General features: G+C 35.8%; 5 protein-coding genes across 5 annotated transcripts; 2 read left to right on the top strand and 3 right to left on the bottom strand.

The window, feature by feature from the left end:
* The first annotated feature begins 444 nt into the window (after window positions 1-444).
* On the top strand, window positions 445-9,100 carry F53H4.6 (DNA repair and recombination protein RAD54-like). The gene is made up of 12 exons (NM_001373603.4): window positions 445-607; window positions 1,256-1,405; window positions 1,569-1,673; window positions 2,226-2,375; window positions 2,609-2,764; window positions 4,632-5,277; window positions 5,326-5,648; window positions 5,701-5,991; window positions 7,140-7,290; window positions 7,335-7,507; window positions 7,561-7,723; window positions 7,774-9,100. The coding sequence occupies exons 1-12, from the start codon at window positions 450-452 to the stop codon at window positions 8,074-8,076; spliced, it is 2,769 nt and encodes a 922-aa protein (NP_001359661.1). The 5' UTR covers window positions 445-449; the 3' UTR covers window positions 8,077-9,100.
* On the bottom strand, window positions 3,077-3,898 carry F53H4.2 (DUF19 domain-containing protein). Its single transcript, NM_078207.5, has 3 exons — window positions 3,711-3,898; window positions 3,447-3,650; window positions 3,077-3,394 (listed from the first exon to the last, which is right to left on the bottom strand). The coding sequence occupies exons 1-3, from the start codon at window positions 3,879-3,881 to the stop codon at window positions 3,110-3,112; spliced, it is 660 nt and encodes a 219-aa protein (NP_510608.2). The 5' UTR covers window positions 3,882-3,898; the 3' UTR covers window positions 3,077-3,109.
* acl-1 (Putative 1-acyl-sn-glycerol-3-phosphate acyltransferase acl-1) lies at window positions 9,050-11,166 on the bottom strand. The gene is made up of 5 exons (NM_078205.9): window positions 10,982-11,166; window positions 10,756-10,889; window positions 10,210-10,385; window positions 10,059-10,154; window positions 9,050-9,696 (listed from the first exon to the last, which is right to left on the bottom strand). Exons 1-5 carry the CDS (start codon window positions 11,149-11,151, stop codon window positions 9,484-9,486), a joined length of 789 nt encoding a protein of 262 aa, NP_510606.1. The 5' UTR covers window positions 11,152-11,166; the 3' UTR covers window positions 9,050-9,483.
* Window positions 11,167-13,457: 2,291 nt separating this feature from the next.
* Window positions 13,458-18,695, top strand: F59F4.3 (G_PROTEIN_RECEP_F1_2 domain-containing protein). Its single transcript, NM_078204.5, has 13 exons — window positions 13,458-13,548; window positions 13,594-13,701; window positions 14,191-14,266; window positions 14,310-14,403; window positions 14,488-14,536; window positions 14,609-14,718; window positions 15,616-15,759; window positions 15,917-15,986; window positions 16,032-16,219; window positions 16,669-16,825; window positions 16,877-17,047; window positions 17,222-17,348; window positions 18,311-18,695. Exons 1-13 carry the CDS (start codon window positions 13,472-13,474, stop codon window positions 18,422-18,424), a joined length of 1,485 nt encoding a protein of 494 aa, NP_510605.2. The 5' UTR covers window positions 13,458-13,471; the 3' UTR covers window positions 18,425-18,695.
* Window positions 18,672-19,479, bottom strand: serp-1.1 (Stress-associated endoplasmic reticulum protein 2). The gene is made up of 2 exons (NM_001392905.1): window positions 19,295-19,479; window positions 18,672-18,968 (listed from the first exon to the last, which is right to left on the bottom strand). The coding sequence occupies exons 1-2, from the start codon at window positions 19,449-19,451 to the stop codon at window positions 18,928-18,930; spliced, it is 198 nt and encodes a 65-aa protein (NP_001379193.1). The 5' UTR covers window positions 19,452-19,479; the 3' UTR covers window positions 18,672-18,927.
* Window positions 19,480-22,311: the final 2,832 nt, after the last annotated feature.

Below are 22,311 nucleotides of genomic sequence, written 5' to 3'. Positions count from 1 at the left end.
ACGCGCTTATCGTCGCTCGCGATGAAATTTTGTTTTTTTTTTTGCAAGCTATGAGATTTTCCAAGTGCCCTTGAAATTAAAATTTGAAATTTACTGGGGGGAAGCGAATTCAACAGTGAAAACCTACGGCATGTGGTCGCTGGCTGTCCTTTTGCATAATTTTGAAGCAAACGCGCCTCATTGAGAATTCACGTTGGCGCCAACTCTCGCTATCCATTGGGCGTGAGAGACGCAGATACTACTTTTTTCTCCGGACGTGAAAAACGCCAAGAATAACCGTTTTGCCGTCTGCGTCTCTTCTTTCATACGCTATTTTGGCCCTTCCTTTCTTTGCGACTCTCTTATTCGCACGCTCTCTTCGAATTTCTCTTGCTCCAATTCTTTGTTGTTTTTTTATTGTTTTTTTAACAGATCAACTTTCTAACTATTAAAGTTTATTTCCAGGTAATATGACAGAAAAATGGACTGTTTACCGCGATCCCATAAATTCAACGCAAAATCGTGATAATAAGGATACGAATGGTATTGCTTCTGACGATACGAATGGAGATCAAGAAAAATGGGATTCCGCTTTGAAATACCGTCAAGCTAAAGCTTTTTGGATGAGGTATGATAGGTTTAAAGGTGGACTAGGTCCAGTAAAGAAATTTTGGAAAACTAAACAAAAAAACTACTCTCAAGCTGCTAAAATGACCAAAATCCATAACGAAACATTTCAAAAAATTTTGGAATGTTTTTTATTTCGAGCCAAAAAGTGGTGGTATTTGAGTTCAGAGGAGGCGAATTTTTACCTCCTTCACGTCGAATCAAATGTGACATTAACTTTTCAAAAAAACGTCACAAAGATTGGAGATGAGGTAATTGAAGACTTGGTGTAGAGGTTGGTAGTTGGTACATACAATTTCTACGTCACAACATTTTGACAGTGGTGAGCCCGTAGAGAGAGTGGCCTGAGAGCCTGTAAAAGGAGGTGAGCCTGTAGAGATAAACAGGTAACAAGCTGTGAAGGGAAACAACTGTCAAGATGTTGTGACGTAGAAAGTGTATGTATGCTGGTGAACCAACTACCGACCATCATAGTTGGTACATCTTCAAATCTTTATCACGTTTGTCGGAAGGACTCATGTGACTAATAGAAAAGTGTGATGCTAGTTCTAATTGAAGGTCCTAATTAAGAACAATTAAATGTAATACTACTCTTTGAAAAGGTGAACATTAATAACATTTAACTAAAATGCCACAAATTTAATTTCAGACATACTGGCCAGCTCAACATCTCTGCCAGAAATGCTAATAAAAATCGAGCCAATGCTTCCGAGAGGAATGAGCAACGCCCGGACAAGAACAATGACGCCATTGTAATTAAGCCAACAAATACTTCAAATGATAGAAAGTCATTGAAAAGGTATTATCTTTTTTAGAAACTTTTTAGCTGGTACACGCATAGAACATCCAAGTGAACAGAAGGTTCATGTTTTAAAAAATTTCAGAATTTATTTTTAGATTTCAAATTTGAACATTAAGAATATATGCATCATAAAGTTATAATTTGTTGCAATATTTTTCAGAAGGCCAGATGCTTTACCGGATCCACCAATTGAAAAGCGTCACAAACAGACAACAGTGGATAGTGATGACGATGTTATGATTATTGAAAGAACGCCGGAGAAAACGTAAGTGAGAGTTTTTGAGGAATCAATATATTTTATAACTAAATTGATAGCACTGGTTGAGTTTTTTTGGCAAGTGTTTTCAATTACTCGGCATTTGGCGTTAGCTTCTTGTCTAAGTTCGGCACAAAAATATCAACAGGAGTCGGGCAAGACTTTGGCAAAACTTGGTTCATCCCAAGTTCCACACAATTTTTGCCAAACTTCTGCCCAAGTTTGAAACGAAACAAGAAAAATTTGGGCCAAAGTTTGGCAAGATTTGGGTGAATATTGAGATAAATCTTGGTGCAGCCTGAATCCAATTTTTGCCAAAGTCTTGCCCAAGGTTTGCTCAAGTTTAGCCAACTTCTGATCCAAGTTAATATTTTTTGGACCAAACTTGGCAAATGCCGAGTAAAGAACAAGTAATTTGATTCAGTTTTTTGAAATGCCAAATTTTAGTTCTAAAAGTTAATTTTTTAAAAAACCGGAGAGAATATGGCAAAACAAAAATTTATCTTTCTATTGAATAATGAAAACATGTATTTTTCTCATAACACAACTTCTTTCTTTCAGGAACTCATTTGAGACCCCCGACTCGATTGACGACGATAACATGTCCGATGATATGCGATGCAGAAATACATTTCCATACATTCCCGAGTCAAGGACAACTGTGACAAGAATGGTCCGCTCAGAAGATGGGAAAGAATCCAGAAAGCCTTGGTGAGTCAAGGACACGTTATTCCGAAATTCTGAAATGTGAGTTTTTTTTCGAAACTATAAAATTAGGTTAAACAGGAAATTTTATTTTACCCATATAATTATCAAATTCTATAACAACTCGATCGTTCTGAGACAACAGTTTCTAAACATATAAACTTAAATCATGGACTATTGAAACGAAATACTAAAATTAAATGAACATTTTGAATCAGAATCACTTTGAAACTTTTCAGTAACGAGCATTTGACAACGAAATGGCTTCAAACTCAAATGGATCACAATCGCGGAGGAATCGTCATTGACGAGAACGTTTTGAACAAACCGCGAAAAGCATGGCAAGGAGCCTCGTTCTTGTCATCGATTTTCGAATCCTTCCGAAAATTCAAAAAGTACGTTTTTAGTAATATTTTCCAAGTTTTGTCCAGCTGTTGCCATTCAAACTTGTCTTGTGTGAAATTCATTCTTAAATGAGGCAGTCTAGATTTCAGCGCAGTTCCATCGAAATTTATAAAATGCAATAATGTTCTAGAAAAAATTATTCGCTACCAGCACTAGATAGATAAGTCACAGTAGATACGCTTTGGTTTTGGAAATAATTGAGTTGAACAATAAGTGGTTTTTACTGAGATTACTTTCTGAGATCTTTCTGAGATTACTGAGACTGAGACATTAGAACATTATAAACAATTGTTATAAAACATATGCGGTAATAATTTCATTTCGTTTCAAATTAATTACTTAAGTCGAGCTGCAATATTCGTCACAATTGTCGAGATATCTTCATTTTCGCTTGGAGACTGTCCATCAGCTCGTTGAAGTTGTCCGTATTCTCCCAAAGTTTTAAATATATCAATTCCTTTGAGCGCAGCTTCAATCAGAACAAGTTGTTCTTCCGAAGAGCATTCTAATTTTGAACCGGCACAAATAACATTAAATTCCAACTGCTCTATTGGCAAAAATTCAGTTGACATGGAGGAATTTGAGCACGTGTACCAGTACGTTTCAATGTTTTTATATTCCTAAAGTTTACAAAAATTATCAAATTGAAAAGAAATATATCAGCTATCTCACTTTTTGCAAGCAATCGAACCCATGCTCATAGACAAGATGACCGATTTGAATAATAGAGTCATGTGAATATTTCATGGCTTTAACTGTCAGACATTCCGATGTGACAATGCAAGATGCATTTTCCAAATCGCTAATCATTTCTATCATTTTATTTTTGTCCATAAGAAGAGCCTCCCATGATGAAGCAGAAAGTAGGTTTTTTTGCTGAACATTGAGGATTAATACAATATTTAAATTAGCAAAATTTAAAATTTTTCGACTCACAATGACCGAAACAAAGCATTTTGCAATATCTTGGGAGATCTGATCACACTCTGTAATATTTTCCGCCGTCGTTGCAGCAGTAGTTTCGACAGTATCCACTGGGACATCTGTAGGGAATGCTAATTGCAAAGAAACACAGGAAAGCAGAAGTATCGTGTACTTTATCATCATTTTTAGAAAAAGTGAAGTAACTGAATCAGAAGCTTGCTTTTATGCACCAAGTTTCAAACATTTGTATGAAAGTGATGATATGTCTAAAAACATACGTATATGTTCAATATAGACTTTATTTTGATTTTTCTGTGGTTTTTATTTTGGAAAACTGGAAATCTTGATTTTTGAATCAAATGTTATACTGTGCACGTCATGAGGTGTCTGTGGGCTTTTGTTTCTGAAAAAAGTTGGAAATAATTTTCTTTGCGACATTGTTAGTTGATATAAAATTATTGAAATTATTTGAAAATCGATCAAAACGCCCTAATTTCTAAATGAAAGGGAAGAAGGATAGCTCAGTCTGTAGTGGTGTCCGCTAGAAATTTGGAGGCCACGAGTTCAAGTCCGGTCATCGTGGCTTAAATTATAGCCCTGTAATTTTAGTAAGCTAGAGGTTTGGGAACTGCAAATACAACTTGCACGTACTGCTATGTTTGAACTTCTTATTTGCAATGGTAGTAATGGCTCCGCGGCAGCTAATGTTTTTTTTTTGATAATTTCACCAAGAACACAGTTTTATCAAGACTTAATGTGTCATTTCAAACTCAGTGTACCATTTTTGAATACCATTTCTGATTTGTTGCTACTCCTCTTTGGTTTTCTTTTTCAAAAAACAGACCCTTGAAAAATTCCGTCCACAAATTTTTTGAATAAAATATTAAATTATGAAAAAAAACCTAGATCAACTTTTTAATAAACATATTTCAGTTCTGCTGGTCTGTCATCAGCACTAATAGTTTGCCCGGAAGCAAAACTATCGGAGTGGATGTTGGCGATTAGACACCAATTCGACTATGCCCGAATTTTCGTACTCCACAAAGCATCGACAACTGGACACGAAACTGACTACGTTGAGAAAATCTTTCAGGATCTTAAAGAAACTAAGAAGATTCCTTTCGGAGCAGTACTTCTCACCACATTCGCGGAATTTGGAAAGCACGAGAAGGCAATTGTCGATCATCAGTGGCAGCTTGTCTATCTAGATCAAGGACTATTTGAGATGACCAGACAGATGAGAAACCAGATTGAAGGGATGAAAAAGCTAAAAACACCGAATAGATTCATTTTCACTGACACCTCTGTGCGTGACAGATTGGAAGAATTGTGGTGGAATGTCGACTTTGTCTTTCCTGGACGGCTTTCGGATTACAAGACTTTTCAGACCAACTTCCAGAATGTTATTGAGATAGGCTGCAGGCTGGATGCAACTCCCGAGGAAGCAAGCACTGCTTATGAATGCATTGTTGCATTACATGTTGCGCTGAAACCTCTGATCTTGAGCAGATTGATCAAGAATCCCAACGATTGGTTTTGTCGGCGAGAGATATCGAAGAAAGAAGTGGAACACATTAAAGTGAGAATTTTTGTAAAGCAATATTTTGAACAAACACTTTTTTTTCAGGACATTATCTGTCCGCTTTCGAAACGCCAACGCCGATGCTTGAAGATCTACAAAAGATCCGACGAGGTTCAAGGCATTTTGCGCCAAAGTTCTGCCGCTTGCGTGGGTCTCAAGAAGCTTACCGATATCTGCGACCACCCGGGAATCCACAAAGGTGTAACTCCGGAGACGAAAAAATTCGGATCAATTGAAGATAGTGGGAAGGTTAGGATAGTGTTCCAGTTGCTTGATATGTGGCTCGGCACGCCTGGCGCGAAGGTTGTCATATTTACCCAGCGAAGGCAGGTGGCAGTGATGCTGGAGCACTTCATGAAGCAGAAAAGGTATTCAGTTTTATATGTTTTTAAATTGAAAATGCATCTGTCTTAATTGCAGAATTGCATATTGCTCATTTCTCAAAGCGAAAAATGCTTATGATCGCGAGAATGTTGTGAATTATTTTGAGAACACAACTGATGTCCAAATACTGCTGGCACCATCGATCATGTTCAAATTGGGAATGCAATTGAAGAAGGCGAATAAAGTTATTATTTTTGATCCAGAATGGAATCCGGATTCAGATGTAAAGCATACGAGAGAGATGTCTTTCCTCACGAAAAAAGTGGAAGACGTTACCGTAGTCAGACTGGTCTCAGAGGGAACAGTTGAAGATTCAAGTTATTTCAAGTGAGTTGAAAAAAATTAGTGTGTGTTTGCAATTTTTTCATTTCTCCGAATTATCCCAAAATGCAAAATTGGAGAGAAAAAAGTGTTGGCAAATTAGAAAAATTAAATATTTCCAAAGCTCCATTGTTTCGTACGAATTTTCGATGTTTGAATAAGTTACCATTGCCGAACCCAAACAGTTTCGGCAACCGGCAATAGCCGAAGTTGCTGAGCCCAACAATTTTCGGAAACCGGCAACAACTCGCCCTGCTCTGGTGTGTACTTGCTCCAGTTATCAAAAAACGGAGTATTGTCTGCAGGTAAATTGTTGTAAACAGCTCGAATCGTGTTAAACATACCATAAATCATAGTAAAACGTTTTGAACATTTTGAAAACATTTTTGATTTACAGTAGAAAACAGGGCTGTGCGGCAACCGGCAACCGGGTTGCCGGTTGCCGAAAAGTTGCCGAAGTTTCGGCAACCAAAAGTTGCCGGTTGCCGAAATTTTTTGGAATCGGCAACTTCGGCAATTGCCGATATCAATGTCAAAAATTCTGTAGCTCAGAAAAAGCATTCGGAGAGCCTGAAAATGCTAATATTTCGCCGTAAACGAGAAAACGACCATTATTTTTTGCCAAACCCCTCAAAAATATAAATTCAACAAAAAAAATTTAAAACTTGGTTGCCGGTTGCCGAAAAGTTGCCGAAATTTCGGCAATCGAAAGTTGCCGGTTGCCGAAAATTTCTGGGTTCGACAACTTCGGCAATTGCAGGTTGCCGAAATTTTTTGGGTTCGGCAACTTAGGCAGTTGCCGGTTGCCGAAAATTTTCGGGTTCGACAACTTCGGCAATTGTCGGTTGCCGGAAATCCCGGTTGCCGCACAGCCCTGGTAGAAAAGTGGCAGTTACTCAGCTTTTGCACATTTTTGAAAGCCGACAATCGAAAAAATGCCCTTCAAATTTTTCGGTTTACTTATGTTTTTTTTAATCAATGTTCAAACATTGTAGAGAGAATACGCGATAGTTTTCTCAAAAAGTGGCAAAACTTAGAAACAATTTCCACACTGGCACTACTCCGCCTATAATTAGGAGAAAATTCAATTGGGGTACTATTTGAAACTGCTCGCAAAGTTTGGTAGTTAAACTCAAATAACTTTTTTTTTACAGAAAGCTGTGGGAGAGCGGCTTGGCTTCCAGACTTTTATCTGATCCCAAGTTCGAGCCATTTGTCCCGAGAACTACACTGGAAGAGTTTCTTACTGTGAGACCAAAAATAAAAGCTGGAAAAAACGACATGCCAGTTGTTAAATCGCATATGGTACTCTCATTACTGTAGTTTAACTTTTAATATTTTTTATTCAGAAGAACCGGCTTCTGGAGTATGAAGACAAGCAGCTTCTCTCTTCAATCATTGACACGACTCGCTTAGACACAATCAGGACCCACTTCACCTCTTTTCAATATCACTCTACGACCAGTGACCGGATTAAAAGCAGAGATGTTGTGAATCGGGCCGTCAGAAGTATTATACAGATGTAAGTCAAGCTAAAGGGGCAATCGATTAAAAACTAAACTTTTTTATTTCCAGCGATAGTCGTCTTGCGCGCTACTGGAGGCAGATGTATCATCAGATAGTCGATGAACCGACTTTGGATCCACCAAATCCTGAATTCTACGTGGAGCCAATGCAGATAGACCCGTATTGGGAAGCCGTTCATCCAATGGTACCCAGGACTTCTGACCGGGAAGAGGTATAGCTTATTTTCGAGAGAAAAAAAACTAACACTGTAATATTTTGCAGCTCAACTTTCTTGTTGCAATGGCCGTCGATGTTCGCTCTCATATGCTGAAATGTTACGGTGAAACGGAAAAGAAGCTTCGAGAACTGTTTGTGAGAAATGCAGACCGTTCAAACCCGATTCGAATGTTTTTCATTTACGATATCTTCTGGACGTTTGCCAAGTTTCATGAAAATTGGCAATTATGGATCATTCGTCCAGAGTATGAAAATCAATCTTCGATACGGCACAGTTTGAGATACGACTTCTCTTTCCAGCCTGACCGTGAACCCAGAAGAGTGGGGGCCGGAAGCTATGAAGACTAGATGGTTGCGGCACTGGATTGACCAATATTTATGTTGTTAGTCTGATATTACTCTGCCTCGATTTTCGGCTTTTTTCTCATACACCTATCCACATTGTCCCGCTTTTTTCTTTTTCAAGTTCCCAATTTTCCCAGTGTTTTTATTTTCCTTAAAACCTGCGAAGTTTGAATTCAAGTATCCATTTTTCTTTAAACCGTGCCCATTTTTTTATGACCAAGAGCTCCACTTTTTCCAGTGTTCCACCGCTCATTTATTTCTGCTATTATCCTTTTCTCATTTTGACTGCCATTTTTCAAATTTGAAAACTTTCAAATGACCTATATTGATCGTATTTTCTAGGCTTCCCGTGCCTCAGTACCCACCGGTCATTTTGAATGTATGATTTTTAATTAACTAATTAACTTCTTTGAATCCACAAACATTCCTGTTGTTAGTCTCAATTTCCCTGCAGTTTTGGGAATTCTCATTCACTTATCTACATTGTCCCGCTTTTTTCTTTTTCAAGTTCCCAATTTTCCCAGTGTTTTTATTTTGCCGAAAACCTGCGAAATTTTAACTCAAATATCCACTTTTCTTTAAAATGTTCCAATTTTTTATGGCCAAGAGCTCCAATTGTTTGAGTACCAGCGGTCTTTGATTGTGAGTACATATTAGTGGCCGATGATTTGTATTTCTCTGTATGTTTCCTGATTTTATAATTATCTCCCTTTGACTGAAATATTTCAAGTTTGAAATTTTTGGTATTGATCTAATGATCGTATTGTTTCAGGTTTCCCGTGTCCCTGTAGCCACCAGCCATTTTATTTTTTCCTGTGTATAGAATTTAATGTATATTTCCAGTTCCTCATAAACATCTCAAATTCTCAAGTTATCATTAATTGCCCCCATCCATGACAATATATTCTTCCGATGCTTTATTGTTTCTTCTCGTCTCTTGAGATATTGATTTTACACGCATTTTCTGATGATAATTTTTAAGAATGTATTTATTTCCAATTGAAATTCAGGAAATTGTAATGAAGCTTGATCGAAATTCACGTTTTGTATTTTTTTTTTTGCAACTTGATTTGACTAACAGATTGCTGTCCATTCAAAAACAATTGCACTAGCTAGCCACGAACGTTTTCAATTTTTGATAATCTTTGAAAGAAAATTTGTAGGTCAAACCACTATTTTTGGTGCACATTATTGTGTTCTTTGTTATATTCTTTCCCCTCTTCATCGCAGGCAAATAAAATTCATTCGGCAACAATGTTGCAACAACGAGAAAACTGTAAATGACGAGGGGAAATTTGTGGCACAAAATGATAGTGGGAATGCATAACTGGGAAACTGGAAAACTAAAAACCATAGCTATCGGCAAGAATTAACAATTGGACCCTAAAACAAAACAGCAAAAAAAATGACTCAGATATTCAAATTGGCGGCTTCTGCGTCGAGCTTCTCGCGGTGAGCCTGCATTATTTTCCTACAATGAGCTGAGAGGTCATCAATTGAGTCGAATTTCGATGAATCTACTTCTGGAAGAATGTCAATGATGCAGTTTCCTGAGGTGAGACGTTTCTCGGCGTGGCTGTAGAAGAACTTGTGAGATGAGAAGACGCATGGGACGATTGGGATCTGGAAAATGAATACACTGATTGAAAGGAATTGTGGGCGTTTTGGAGCGGCCGACATATTCGGGGATCCGCAGCTTGGCGTGAAATAGGTAGCTTGGTGTGCGCAACGTAGTGCGAAAAGTAGTTTTCGGAGCGGCCGACACGTTTGGGGTTCCGCGCCGCACTATACATTCGGATACATGCGGCATGGTGATGCCGTGAAGCTGGCGGAGGCGCCGTTGCGGCGACCTCATGGGAGCTCGAAAAACATTTAGATTTTTCTTTCAAATTTTTGTCAGCTTCCAAGCAAACAATGATATTGTTTTTTACTGTACTTTACCACACTTTTTCTCAATTAAACTCAAAAACCCTTCCTTGACAAACCTTGGCTTGTTTCGCAAGAATGAAGGCTCCTTTCTTGAACGGCAGAAGCTCTGGCTCGGCGTTGCGGGTTCCTTCTGGGTAGATCCACACCTTTCTCTGAAATTATTTTAATGCAATATTCATTTCTAACAAATTTTGAACTTGAACTCACCTTCTTGGTGACAATCTCGTGGAGCGTGGTGTCAACTGTCTTGAGCGCCTTTTCCTTGCTGAATCGGTTGATGTACACGGAATCACAAAGATATGCACAGAGATTGAAGCCGGGAAGGTACTTGAGGCTCGACTTGAGCATCACGACACAATCGACTGGCCAGGCGAATGACATTCCTGGAAAGAAATATGGATAATTTGCCATAAATGTTTGATTTGAGAAAATGCAAAAGAAAGTTTTGCCAAATTTAGAAGACTAAACTCAGAAATCTAGAGTATGCAATCTGTGCACCTACAGTTCAAACAAGTACTTGACAATACTTTTCAAAAAATGGGGGGAGTTTTTTTCCCGAAAAAATATGACGTCAACACGTTTTTAACCATGTGAAATCAGTTGAAAGCTCTGCGTCTCTCTTCTCCCGCGTTTTTTGTAGATCTACGTAGATAAAGCCGAAATGAGGCACTCTGACACCACGCGTGAATCCCGGCTCCGAGTTGAATTTTTATTCTTCAATAGTCGACTCTTTGATTTTAAAATATAACTTACCCAAGACGTCAAGAGCACTCTGATGGTTGGCAATGATAATGTATGGCTTCTTGTCGTGGAGAATCTCACTATTTCTCAGCTCAAATCTGACGCCCATCGGCCACGTCATTGCTTGGAAGATTTTGAACATTCGGCTGATAAATAACTACTTTTTTAAGATTTACATTTTCATTTTTGGTAGATTGTCTCTAATCCACAATATTTTTAATTAAAAAAAAAGATTTACAAGTGGTTGTTTGGTGATTTTCCGAATGGAATCGACGCGAGTCCACCGAGAAATCCTCCGATAATCAGGCACATTCCAAAATAGACGGCGCGAATGTAGAATCCAATAACTGGGAGCTGCGCGAGCAGCAGAAGAACCGCGATAACGAATAATATGGCTAGGAAGGTCATGGTACCTGAAAACTTATCTTTACACTTGGTACGAAAAGTTCAAGAGTTTGACCAAAAAGTAGGAATAAAATTAAAGAAGAAGCGATCAACAAAAAATAGCTAGAAATGAATCGAGAAAAAAATGGAATGGTTTTCATATATGCCTCCTCGTAAATCGACACTTGAGATGGCCTAGAAAACTCCAATTAATTTTGAACTGAGAAAAAAGCAACGAAAAATCAATAAAATCAACGTTTTCACAAGAAAAAATGTTTCGGATTTTTTTTTCTGCTAGATTTAAATGAAGAATTAACAAAAATGAGATAAAAATCAACAGAAACAGTGCTGGAAGAATTAGAGGGACTCATCTAAACACAGCGCACACTGTACTCCCGGAGTGTCGTCACCTCTCCCTTTTTCTCTGCGCTCTCTCGCGTTGCATTGTTTTCCTCTCATATATCTTCTCGCAACAAGATTTACATCAATTTATCGACAAAGCTGATAATTTTGAAAATTTTTTGCATTCAAAAAGAAAACATTCATTTGGAATGTTTTTCATTGCATTTTTCAAAAATTTCTTTCAATTTCAAATATTTCAAGTTTTGGTAAAATCTCAAAACCAGTTTTATTAAAAATACAGAGAGTTCTCCTATTTTTCATGATGTCTGACATGCCCTCAGAATCGATGAATGTTCATTAATGATTGATGTATTTGTTCTGACAAGATACATTTTTAGAATTTAGGGTATACATTTTTGGTCATTTTTACATTATGGGGTTATTCAAGTAATGTTGAGAAATGTATTTAAATACATTTATGACGTCACAGCTGAATTAAAATACATGCTTTTACGTATTTTAATACAGTTGTGACGTAATTTTTCTACGCTTTTTTCAATTTTCCGACACTAATTGAATAACCTCGCTAAAATTTGATCCTGTTCTATAATTTTAATTTTCAATATGTTTTGAAAATTACTGCATAAACCTATAAAAAACCAGTAGCAATTTCCAGTAACGTATAAAAAATTTAGTTATCGACTTCCATGGCAACTTTTCAATTACGCAAGTTTGTAAATTTTGAAATTTCTTAATGAGGTAATGTTAAATTGAAATTTTCACGCATTTTCCGGATTAAAAAAAAAAATTTTTGATTTTATTTTTTTTAATTCTCTTTAAAGTTGGTTCATATCCTAAAGCTGGTGTAGTCGAATTTTTTTTAAATTGCTTTATTAGACTCAAAATTGTCTAAAAACACCGGATTTCATAATTAAAATAGTCTGTCAAATTTCAAATTTTATCAAATTTTAGGCCATTTTTTGAGCCGTCATAACTTTTTTGATAAGTTTTCAAGAAGCTACATTATGAAATGCAGTGTTTTCGGACAATTCTGAGTCTGATAAAGTAATAAAAAAATTCGACTACACCAACTTCAAGGAATATATTATGTTTTTTGGGGTTCTCTTACCACCTGGCCAAAATTTGCATTTTCTTAGGAAATACCACAATAGCTGATGTTTTATGTAGTTTTTCATATACCAAAAACAAAAAAAGCCCGAAATAATCATAGATCAATCATTTCCGGTCAACAATGACAAATCTCTGTTGTTATTTTTTGAAATCTGCAGTTTGTTGCAAAAGGAATTCAATAAAACCCTTTCCTCATTCTTATGTGAGCTTCTGAATTCGAAAAAAATGTCCTAAACGCATTTTAAAGTTTTTTGAAGTTTTTAGTTTAGTTGGAGCAGCTTTGCGAAACTATGAATCCCATTCCTTAAATTTTAAGAATATCACACCTATTTTTTTTCTGAACCTGCCAATTAATTGATTATTTGTTTTAAATCATTTTCCAGTTAAAAATTATTGTCGGTTCATCGACGTTAAAAAAATAAATTTTTATACAAGGACCACACAAAGAAACTGTAAAAAAAATTAGTAAATTACTAAAACCAACTCAAAAAATCTCTTATCAAAACTACTCCAAGTTGCAAAAACGAGAAAAAAAAGTGAGATGAAAAAATTTGAGGAGTGATAAGGAAACACACGTGATGTAGTCGATCAGATTGAGAGATTACAACACGTAGTTAGTGCAAAACGTTTTGGAAATGGGATTTGAAAAATTTTGTCTTTTGATCGTTTGTGGAAACCAGAAACTTTAGGAACAGAAACAGAAACAAAATGACTCATTGCTACCTTGTTGACAATACTTCCACTCACAAATGTTTGATCGTTTACGTTACTCACACTTTAGACTTTTTGCCATTTTTCTTGCGAATTTATTAGAATTTCTTTCAAAAAAAAAATCCACAAATAGTTTAATATTTCAGATCGCTCGAATGTGATGGAAACGAAATGGTACTGTTTCCTGTTCTGGTTCAGCTACCGGCTCACTCTAGCTTGTTTAGCGCATTTTAACTGGTAAGTCAGGGATTTGAAAGGCTTTAAAAAATTACTGATTTATAGGTGCATGTCAATCTACACAAATTGTGTGTACTTTACCCTATGGAAAAGTTACGATCTTCTCTGGTTCTGGATGCATTTTATTCTGTGTAGTTGCTTCCCACAGTTGAGGTATAATTTTATTTGGAAACAAAAAATGAAAATAAACAAGAATATTGCTTTGAGAACTGCTAATTTTGATCTTTCAATTAAATAGTGAAATTTTTTTTTAAATCATATTTTAAAAAATATGGGAGTCTATATTTTGGTAAAACCAAAGATTTTTTGCCAATTTCACATTGAAATAAATTTGAAAAAAATTGTTTTTTCTTCCAAACAACTTTCAAAAAATTAGCAGAAAATATGGAAAAGTTTATTGTCACTAGTAGATCTAAAATTGATTTTTAGAATTCTATACTAAAAGCAAAATTAAAAATATAAAAAAAAGAGTTCAAGAAAAAAGGGAAATTTTGTTGCAAACTTTGCGGAAACAAATATTATAAAAAATTGAAATACATCCAATAGACCAGAGCTGTCCTTAAAAACCAGTAAAACTCACTTCTGATTATTTTTTCCACCACTATAAACTGTTCAATAATGCCATAAATCACGTGATTCTAGGCCGGAAAACTACCTGATTGTCTGGGCAAACTTGGTTATCAAGAAACTCACCAAGTATCCGGACTACACTTTCAAGGTAAAACATACAAAAGGAAACCGATGAATTCCAAAATTTCCAGCAATTGTACTATGCCCTCTACACAACCAACCGATCGGCGCACTTTACGAAGCGTTTGATGTCGAGGAAGGAGAAGAAAGGAGTGATTGAACTTGGTGGGTAGTGTGTTAAGATAATAGACTACAAATGCAAATAAACAAAATTCAAACAATACGAGAAAGAATTCCGGTAACTTTCAGACTCCAACAGTGACGAAGACGAGAAAAATGAAACAGTGACAAGCAGAAGGTGAGTGTGGAGTGATTGTAAACTTATCAGTTTGAAATGAAAAAAGGGGAAAATCATAGCATAAATTTGCAGTAGAGCCCAGCAGCTAGATGCGGAAGCGCCAATCCCGTTGAGAACTATCAACGCAGATAAATCAAGAAGCATTCCTCCACCTGTGGCAGAGGTTCCAGAAATTGACGATGGTGAGATCTTCCCTAGTTAACTTTTTTGAATTGAATGACCAAAATATGTGAACCGCCATAAAAATGTGACCCGTTTTTTGAAAAGTTTCATTGCGAAATTTGTTTAATTGAACACATTTTGGGTCTACATAAACGTTCAAATTAACAAAAACCGAAACACCTCTTTTGAAAATGAGTTCAGCTTGATTTAAATGTTTTAAAGGTGGAGTAGCTCCAGTGTGAATTTTGTCAAAACACGCTTATAATTCTTTAAAATGACCGAATATCATAATAAAACATACTAAAAAATAGGAGCTTTTGAGAAAAAAAAACCAAAGCAATGTCGCATGTTCGGACCCCTACAGTTTTGTAATTCAAATAATTAAAACAAAATTACAGAATAAAAAATGTAGAAAAAAAAACGTTTTTCTTGGTCGACTTTCAAAATTATGAGAGGCAAAAACTAAGTAATTGACACCTTTTGACAGTAAAAAAAAATTTTTCGAAATTTTTTTGAAAAGTTTTATTATAATAATTGGTCAATGTGGCACCATATGTAAAGTTTTTCACACTTTCCCCACTGGCGCCACTCAACCTTTAAAAATTACGAACTGTAGAAAATTTGATAAACCCAAAGCATACCAAGATGAAATCTGTTAAACTTGACCGTATATGAACATTAATTTTTTGAATTTAGTAACCCTGAACTATGTTTTCAAAAGCTACCAAGGTATTTTGGTTAATATCAGTTTCACCTGGGTTTCCCTATTTTGAATTCCAACAATTAACTGCTAGACAACTCATAGGTCAACAAAAATTTTCCAATTTTTTGCATGAGTTTCTCCTATTCTATTCTACTGTTTCTTTACTCTTTACTTTCTGTTCAGCTTTAGGATCTCCTTTCTATGTGTTTTTCAGACGACGCTGAAGAAAATGATGAGCACAACACAACTGAAACTACGCCTCTGCGCCCGCCAAGGCCATCTCGGCCAAAGTTTGAAGAGCCCGATGATGATGAGGATGAGGTTATTGAAGTTGTGACTGAGCCGGTGCCAGAAACCGGTAAGCTTCTATGTTATGATGCCTTTCAACTATTTTTGTGCTGTTTCTGGCTATTTTATTATTTACTTTTTCTTCACTTTTTCCTACATTTCTAAATTGAAATGCCTCAAAAAGCTAAAACTTTAGTTGGAACATGTAAAACTTTTCAAGCTTTCAGGTTCAAACAAAGCAAGTCCAACATCAGAACAACCAAAGTGGAAATCCTACGTGCCCAACACTGTCATGAAGTTTGTGCCAGCTATTTTCTTCTAGACTAGCTTATGAAATTTCAGATTCTTGCCAAGACAAACGAGCTCAACGCCTTCTGTACAATCAAAAGCTTCAACAAACAAAGATGTGAAGAATGAAGTTAATAATGGAGAGGGAAATAACTCAACATCAGCTATCGGGCGCTTTTATGATCGAATCAAGTTCAACAGGTCTAATTCGAATACGTCTACGAATACGAGAAGATCTGATGGTAAGATTTCATTAAAACATTGGGACATTATTGAAAATGTTCAGCAATTTTTCAAAGTAAAATTTGGTTTGAAAAAAAAACTATCAATATCTACAAAATATAGTTTCAAATTTCAAAATGGAGAGCCTTTTAAAAACTGATGGAGAGATTGTTGAACTTCTGACTAGAGCTGGTCGTCCGGTGTCCGGTGTTGGAGTTTTGAGAGTTTTACGAAGGTAGTTTTTCACGGCGGCCGACAATTTCCGAGTTTAGCCACTCATTATCAAATTATTCGATTGAGTATAGTGAGTGGCCAAACTCGGAAATTGTCGGCCGCCGTGAAAAAACTACCTTTGGAAAATTATCAAAATTCCAAAACCGGAATATACCAGTCCTACTCCTCACTCGTTCAAAGTTTTTGATCTACAAACTATCGGAACTTCTTTTAGACCCAACTTACAACATTTTAGAAATGGAAGTACTCCGTCCGGATTACTCAAACCGCTACGACATCCATGACAAATCAAAACGAGATGCTCGTGAAAAACGTGATCGCAAGGCTCTCCGACACAGAGTTCGCCACGAGCTCCGAATGGCGATGAAGGCAGATGCAGCTAAAGAACGAGAGTAGGCGGACATCCCAGATTTGTCAAAAAACCTTCATAGTTTACATTGCAGCCGGAAGAAAGTGACCGATGCGATTGAGCTCTTGCTCCAGCTGCTCCGAATGATGTCTTCATTTGCAATGCTCATTGGAACAATCAGAAAAACTTTTATTCCAGCATCGTTTAAATATCTCAAACCAGGACAACATGCTTATGACAATTATGAGCTTATTTTGCTTTTCCGGTGAGTTTTAAATATCTTAAAAAATACTATAAAATATAGACAAAAGTTGAGTTATCTGTAGTTTAAATTGTTTAATTTCGGATGTCAAAAAATCGAACCCAAACAATTTGGAAAACTACACATTTTTGTATCGTGCTCATTTCCATCCACAAATAAAACGCGTTCAATTTTCAGATGCACCGCTTTTCTGGATATTGCCATGTTTTGGATGAACGTCACCTACGCGTACTGCCTGCAATGGCAACTGTGCTGTCGACTCGGATTCTTCCGATTTGTGTTTTGGGCGATGCTTCTTGGCGTGGTAAGTTTTTTTTAAAACAATTATTAAATTATTTTTGAAATTCCGAACACTTGATTAAATCAAAAAAAAAACATACAAATATTTTGTTAAAAAATTTTTAAACTGAGGCTACATATCTATGCATCTGAATAAAACTTTCCAAACATTTTTGGCAATTGCCAAATATTAGAAAATTGGACATTCTGACACATTGAAAGCATTGTTACCAGGAATGGGCGGCAACTGCCGTTTGGCAAATTGATTTGCCGACAAATTCGGCAAATTGTCGGTTTGCCGATTTGCCGGAAAAATTTTTTTATAAGACGGAAACACTTAAAACTGTGTTTTTTTGAATTTTTCTCCCCGTTTTCCTTATATATTTTCATAGAATTTGCTTACTTTTCAAAATAGATTCAGGAACATTCATAGGATGCGTTTAATTTTGCCATTTGAAATTGAATTTCTGAAATTACCAAAAAAATAAGTGCGAAATCACAATTTGCCGAAAGTTTTTGGCAAATTGCCGTTTTTACCGCAAATTCGGCCAACCGGCAATTTGTTGGTTTGCCGATATGCTGGAAATTTTCAATTCCGGCAATTTGCCGATTTATCGATTTGCCGAAAATTTCAATTCCGGCAATTTGCCGATTTGCCGGAAAAAATCGTTTACCCCTGATTGTTCCTCATAATGTTTCAGAGGGCCTGACTAAAAATACTTGACATTTGATAACCTTGGGACATCTTTTGAAATCTACTACGAATTTTGTAAAGTTGTACTGACGCTGTTCTACTTTGGAAACTTACTGATTACTTGAACAATTTTCTAATTGAAACGGTTACCGATTAACCGATATCTAGTTCATTTTACAAAGTGCACATTGAATATAAAAAGAGCAAAATTGAAAACTTGACAAAATTGGCATGTGACAATCACCTTGCCTTATCAATTGCAAACTCTGATCGTTACACGTTTCCTGTTTCAGGTGTCAACGACAGTCATGTTCATCCCAATGACGTATGTCATGAATGACTTGGATCTAAGCTGGTGCCGATTGATGCCCAACACCACGTTTGCAAAGTACCAACCCAGCTGGTGATCCTTGATGCTTTCTCAAATAGTTTCAAATCGCCCAAGCAGCTGTCTTTGTCTAGTTTTTATTATTATCTTTCCTCTATTTCCTCCAAGTCCTTCTATTCTCAGCTTCAACCATTGCCGTTCTTTCCGCACACAACGAACTGATCAAACATGTTTTTCTTCCGTTTTCGAGATTCGGTTTTCCAATTTTTTTTGTTTCATTTACAATTCTTCCCCGCAAACGGGTTCATTTTACCAAATTTGTAAGCCAAAAATAAATGCGTTTATTCCAAGAACATGTACGAGGGTTTCAGGAGGTTGTAGGAGGGCCAGGGAATCTCTACTTGATCGCACTAGCGAGTATTATCACATTATCAACATGATGCGAATTGGGGGAACAAGGTTGAATTGGGGGACGAAAGGAACGAAAAGAGAAAGGGGGATTCCGATGGGAGGGGGGGGGGGGAACATGATGACCAGTATGCAATAAATATAATGTGTTGGTGGTGGCGGTGGTGGAGTAATCTACCATCCCATCTTGACGTAGCGGATGATCTCGAAGACGGCTGAAAAAAAGGAACATATTGAAGTGAATTAAAATAAAAGATTTTTGCAATTTTTTATTCTTGCTTATGCTTAAAATCTATCGATAAGCTAGGCGAAGGCAATAGGCGAAAATTGATGCCAAAAATGTGCCTAAATCCTGCCTTGGTAAACTTGGTAAACCAGGTCAATGAAAAATGTCAAAAGTTGACTAAGTTTACGGGTATCTACTAAAATTATTTTTTGAAGGATTTTTTTTGAACTTATAAATTTTTTTTCACAGAGCTACCTACATTATGTTACATGAAAGACCTCACCAATTGAAAAAAAAACCAAAAAAACTACTTACCGGATCCGCAGACGACAAAGACGAAAAGTCCGATGAGCCATGGGGCGGCTGGGTACTTGTCCTCGGCTGGCTTCAAGCTCTTGGCAACATTTCCGCGGTTGTTCACGTTCTTGGAGAATTGCTTGTTAGCAAGTGTCATACGTTGCTTTGGGGCCATGTTGAGAGACTTGTGGAAGATTTAGGTTCTGAAAAATTGATATATTTTTAATTGGAACTATCAAAAAAAAAACGATAGTAATTAGTTCGGTTTGAGAAACAAAATAAAAGAATGAATAACAAATTGCTGAATATCAAGAGAGGGCGAACAGATAGGGAAAAAGAGAAAAGAGCTGAGTGACCCAAATGTGCGGAGAAGGGCGAGGAATTACGAATGAATGTAGGCCGAACGTAGACGAGGCCGCCACGCGAGGCAGTGCAGCTGTGGAACCGACCGACGCAGCACGCCCGCAACGACGCATGGGGGTACGGTAAACGACGTCATGGTGCGTCGTGTTGCAGACTGCAAACACGCAACAAGTGAAGACGCACCACTTTCCGATAGGATGGGAGAGGAGGAGGAGGTGGGGGGAAGAGTGAAGAGACACAGACAGATTTGGTTTATAGAGACTATTGGATAGTCAATTTGTATAGTGTTTTTTTTGGGAATTTGACTGACCAGGAAGTGAGTGGAGCAAACGGGCTGTTTTGCTAAAATCTCTTTCCACATCGAAAAAAAGAACAGTTTTGAAAAATGAGTACAATAAATTTACAGGATATTGAAAAAAAGTGCCGATTAATTCTGAAAAAACTTTGAAAAAAACAATTCAGAACTGACAGCTCATAAGTAATACATATAAAAGGTTCTGGAAAATGTTATCTAATTTTTAAATTAAGAAAAAGTGTTTAATTTGGAAAATATTATAATGTGAAAATTTTCCAAACACACATCCAAATTGTCCTTCATACCTGTTCCAAAAAAAAAACAAAAAATAATGTTGCTAATAAAATTAACATGCATAAAAATAAATTTTTTGGTAGGAAAACTGGTGTTGCAAGATTTTTGACTTTCTGAAAGTCATAATTTTTCAAAGAGTTGACTCATTTTTATTTAAAAAACAGAAGCTTTTGGAAAAATATTTTTAAAAAAGATCCAAACACATCACATTACATATAACATTTAAGTCAACAGCAAAATTGAGCAAGAAATATTACAAAATTTGTTTTAATACAAGAAAATTAAAGTTAAGTTTTTTTGATATTTCCGAGAACTGACATTATTATATATTTCTAATTAATTGTTTTCCGACAGTTAAACTTTGCAATCTGGAATTTCTTCAATTACAGTGACGAATTATAGTAAGTGAGCAAAAATTTGGAGTGAAAGTTTTATAGTACCTTAAGGCTTTGAAAAGAAATTTTTCTTCAATTTGCCAACTTAAATTTTTCTAATTAATTTTTATAAATTGCCAGAAAATTGTTAGACTCCTTGTTAAATTCCTGATTGAACAAACAAATACATTTGTGTTAAGAAACCACGTTTCAATTGAATTATTAATTGTTTCAGTTTCCATTTATTCAAAACGAGAAAATATAATATAGAAAAAATGGATTCCGAAAACAAAAATCCCAAATAAATGCCATGTTTGATATCTAAAAACTTAAATTTTACAAGTGTGGGGGAATAATTCTCAAGAACGGAAGAACATTTTGTATCATGTTTTTATTTAACTTTCAAGATGCGGTGTTTATCTTGCACTCACAAATTTTTTTATCAGAAACTATCTATTCAAATCTGTTTTTTTTTTGTCAAACTACATAGCTCAATCTCAACTTACCCAGTTAAATATGCGACCAGGAAATTTTGTTCCAAAGAAAAAATGAAACCGATAAATTTAAAGTTGGAGTAGCGCCAGTGGGGAAAATGCTTTAAGACATGTATATGGTACCACAATGACCAAATATCATTGTAAAAAAATTTCTAAATTTCATATGATTTTTTGAACATTGAAAAAATCTCGAATTGCATCAACTTCCTATTTGAATTACCGCCAATAATTCGATGTTCGATGGAGCGCGTTTGTATTATTCTAACTTTTATTTATCAATTTTTTTTATTTTTGATTGATTTTTCATGTTTTTTTTTGAGTAATTTTACTGGAAATTTAATGGAAAATTCAAGAGAAATGTAAATTTGTTATTAAAAAGCGGGCGCTGAAGCCTAAATCTGTGAAATAGAATATTTCAGGCTCAACGTCGTTGGAAAACGTTATTTCTTTTTTTTTCAATTATTTTTAGTGAACAATCTACATTTATCTTGAATTTTTCATTAAATTTCTAGTAAAATTACACAAAAAACATGAAAAATCAATCAAAACTAAGAAAAATTGATAAATAAAAGTTAAAATAATGCAAGCGCGCACCATCAAACATCGAACTATTGGCGGTAATTCAATTAGGAATTTGATGCAATTCGAGATTTTTTCAATTTTCAAAAAATCATATAAAATTTAGAAATTTTTTTAAAAAATTTTTACTATGAGGTTTGGTCATTGTGGCACCATAGGCATGTTTTAAAGCATTTTCCCCACTGGCGCTACTCCACCTTTAATCTCATAATCAATTGTGCGGTTATTTTTGTCAATTTTTTGCACCAAGCGTATTTTTAAGAAATTATCAAAACTCTCTCCCTTTTTTGTATAATCAATATTCTTATAAACAAATTAATCCAGTTTAATCAGTCTTCGCGTCTACGTCTCCATGTTTTCAATTGACTCTCCGAGATAACAGGAATGCCTAACGACTACACTGTTGTCGTTGCGTTCATTTCATAAACACTTATTTGCACGTTTTTTCTTACGTGTTTTTTTCTATTTTCGTGTATCTCTGTTTTTTATAGATTTTCCTATAAGTCATATAAAAAGTTTTTTTTTTAAAGACAGTCTATTTAATCAAAGTATACTACAGTTTGAAGCAATTTCTTCAAAAGTGTTTCTATTATATTGGAACCGTAGTATAGTTTTAAACCAACGTTATCAATA

The sequence above is a fragment of the Caenorhabditis elegans genome, chromosome X (genome assembly GCF_000002985.6).
Source record: "Caenorhabditis elegans chromosome X".
NCBI classification, from domain to species: domain Eukaryota; kingdom Metazoa; phylum Nematoda; class Chromadorea; order Rhabditida; family Rhabditidae; genus Caenorhabditis; species Caenorhabditis elegans.
The sequence above is the reverse complement of the archived record's forward strand: the minus strand, read 5'-3'. Positions and strand labels throughout refer to the sequence as shown.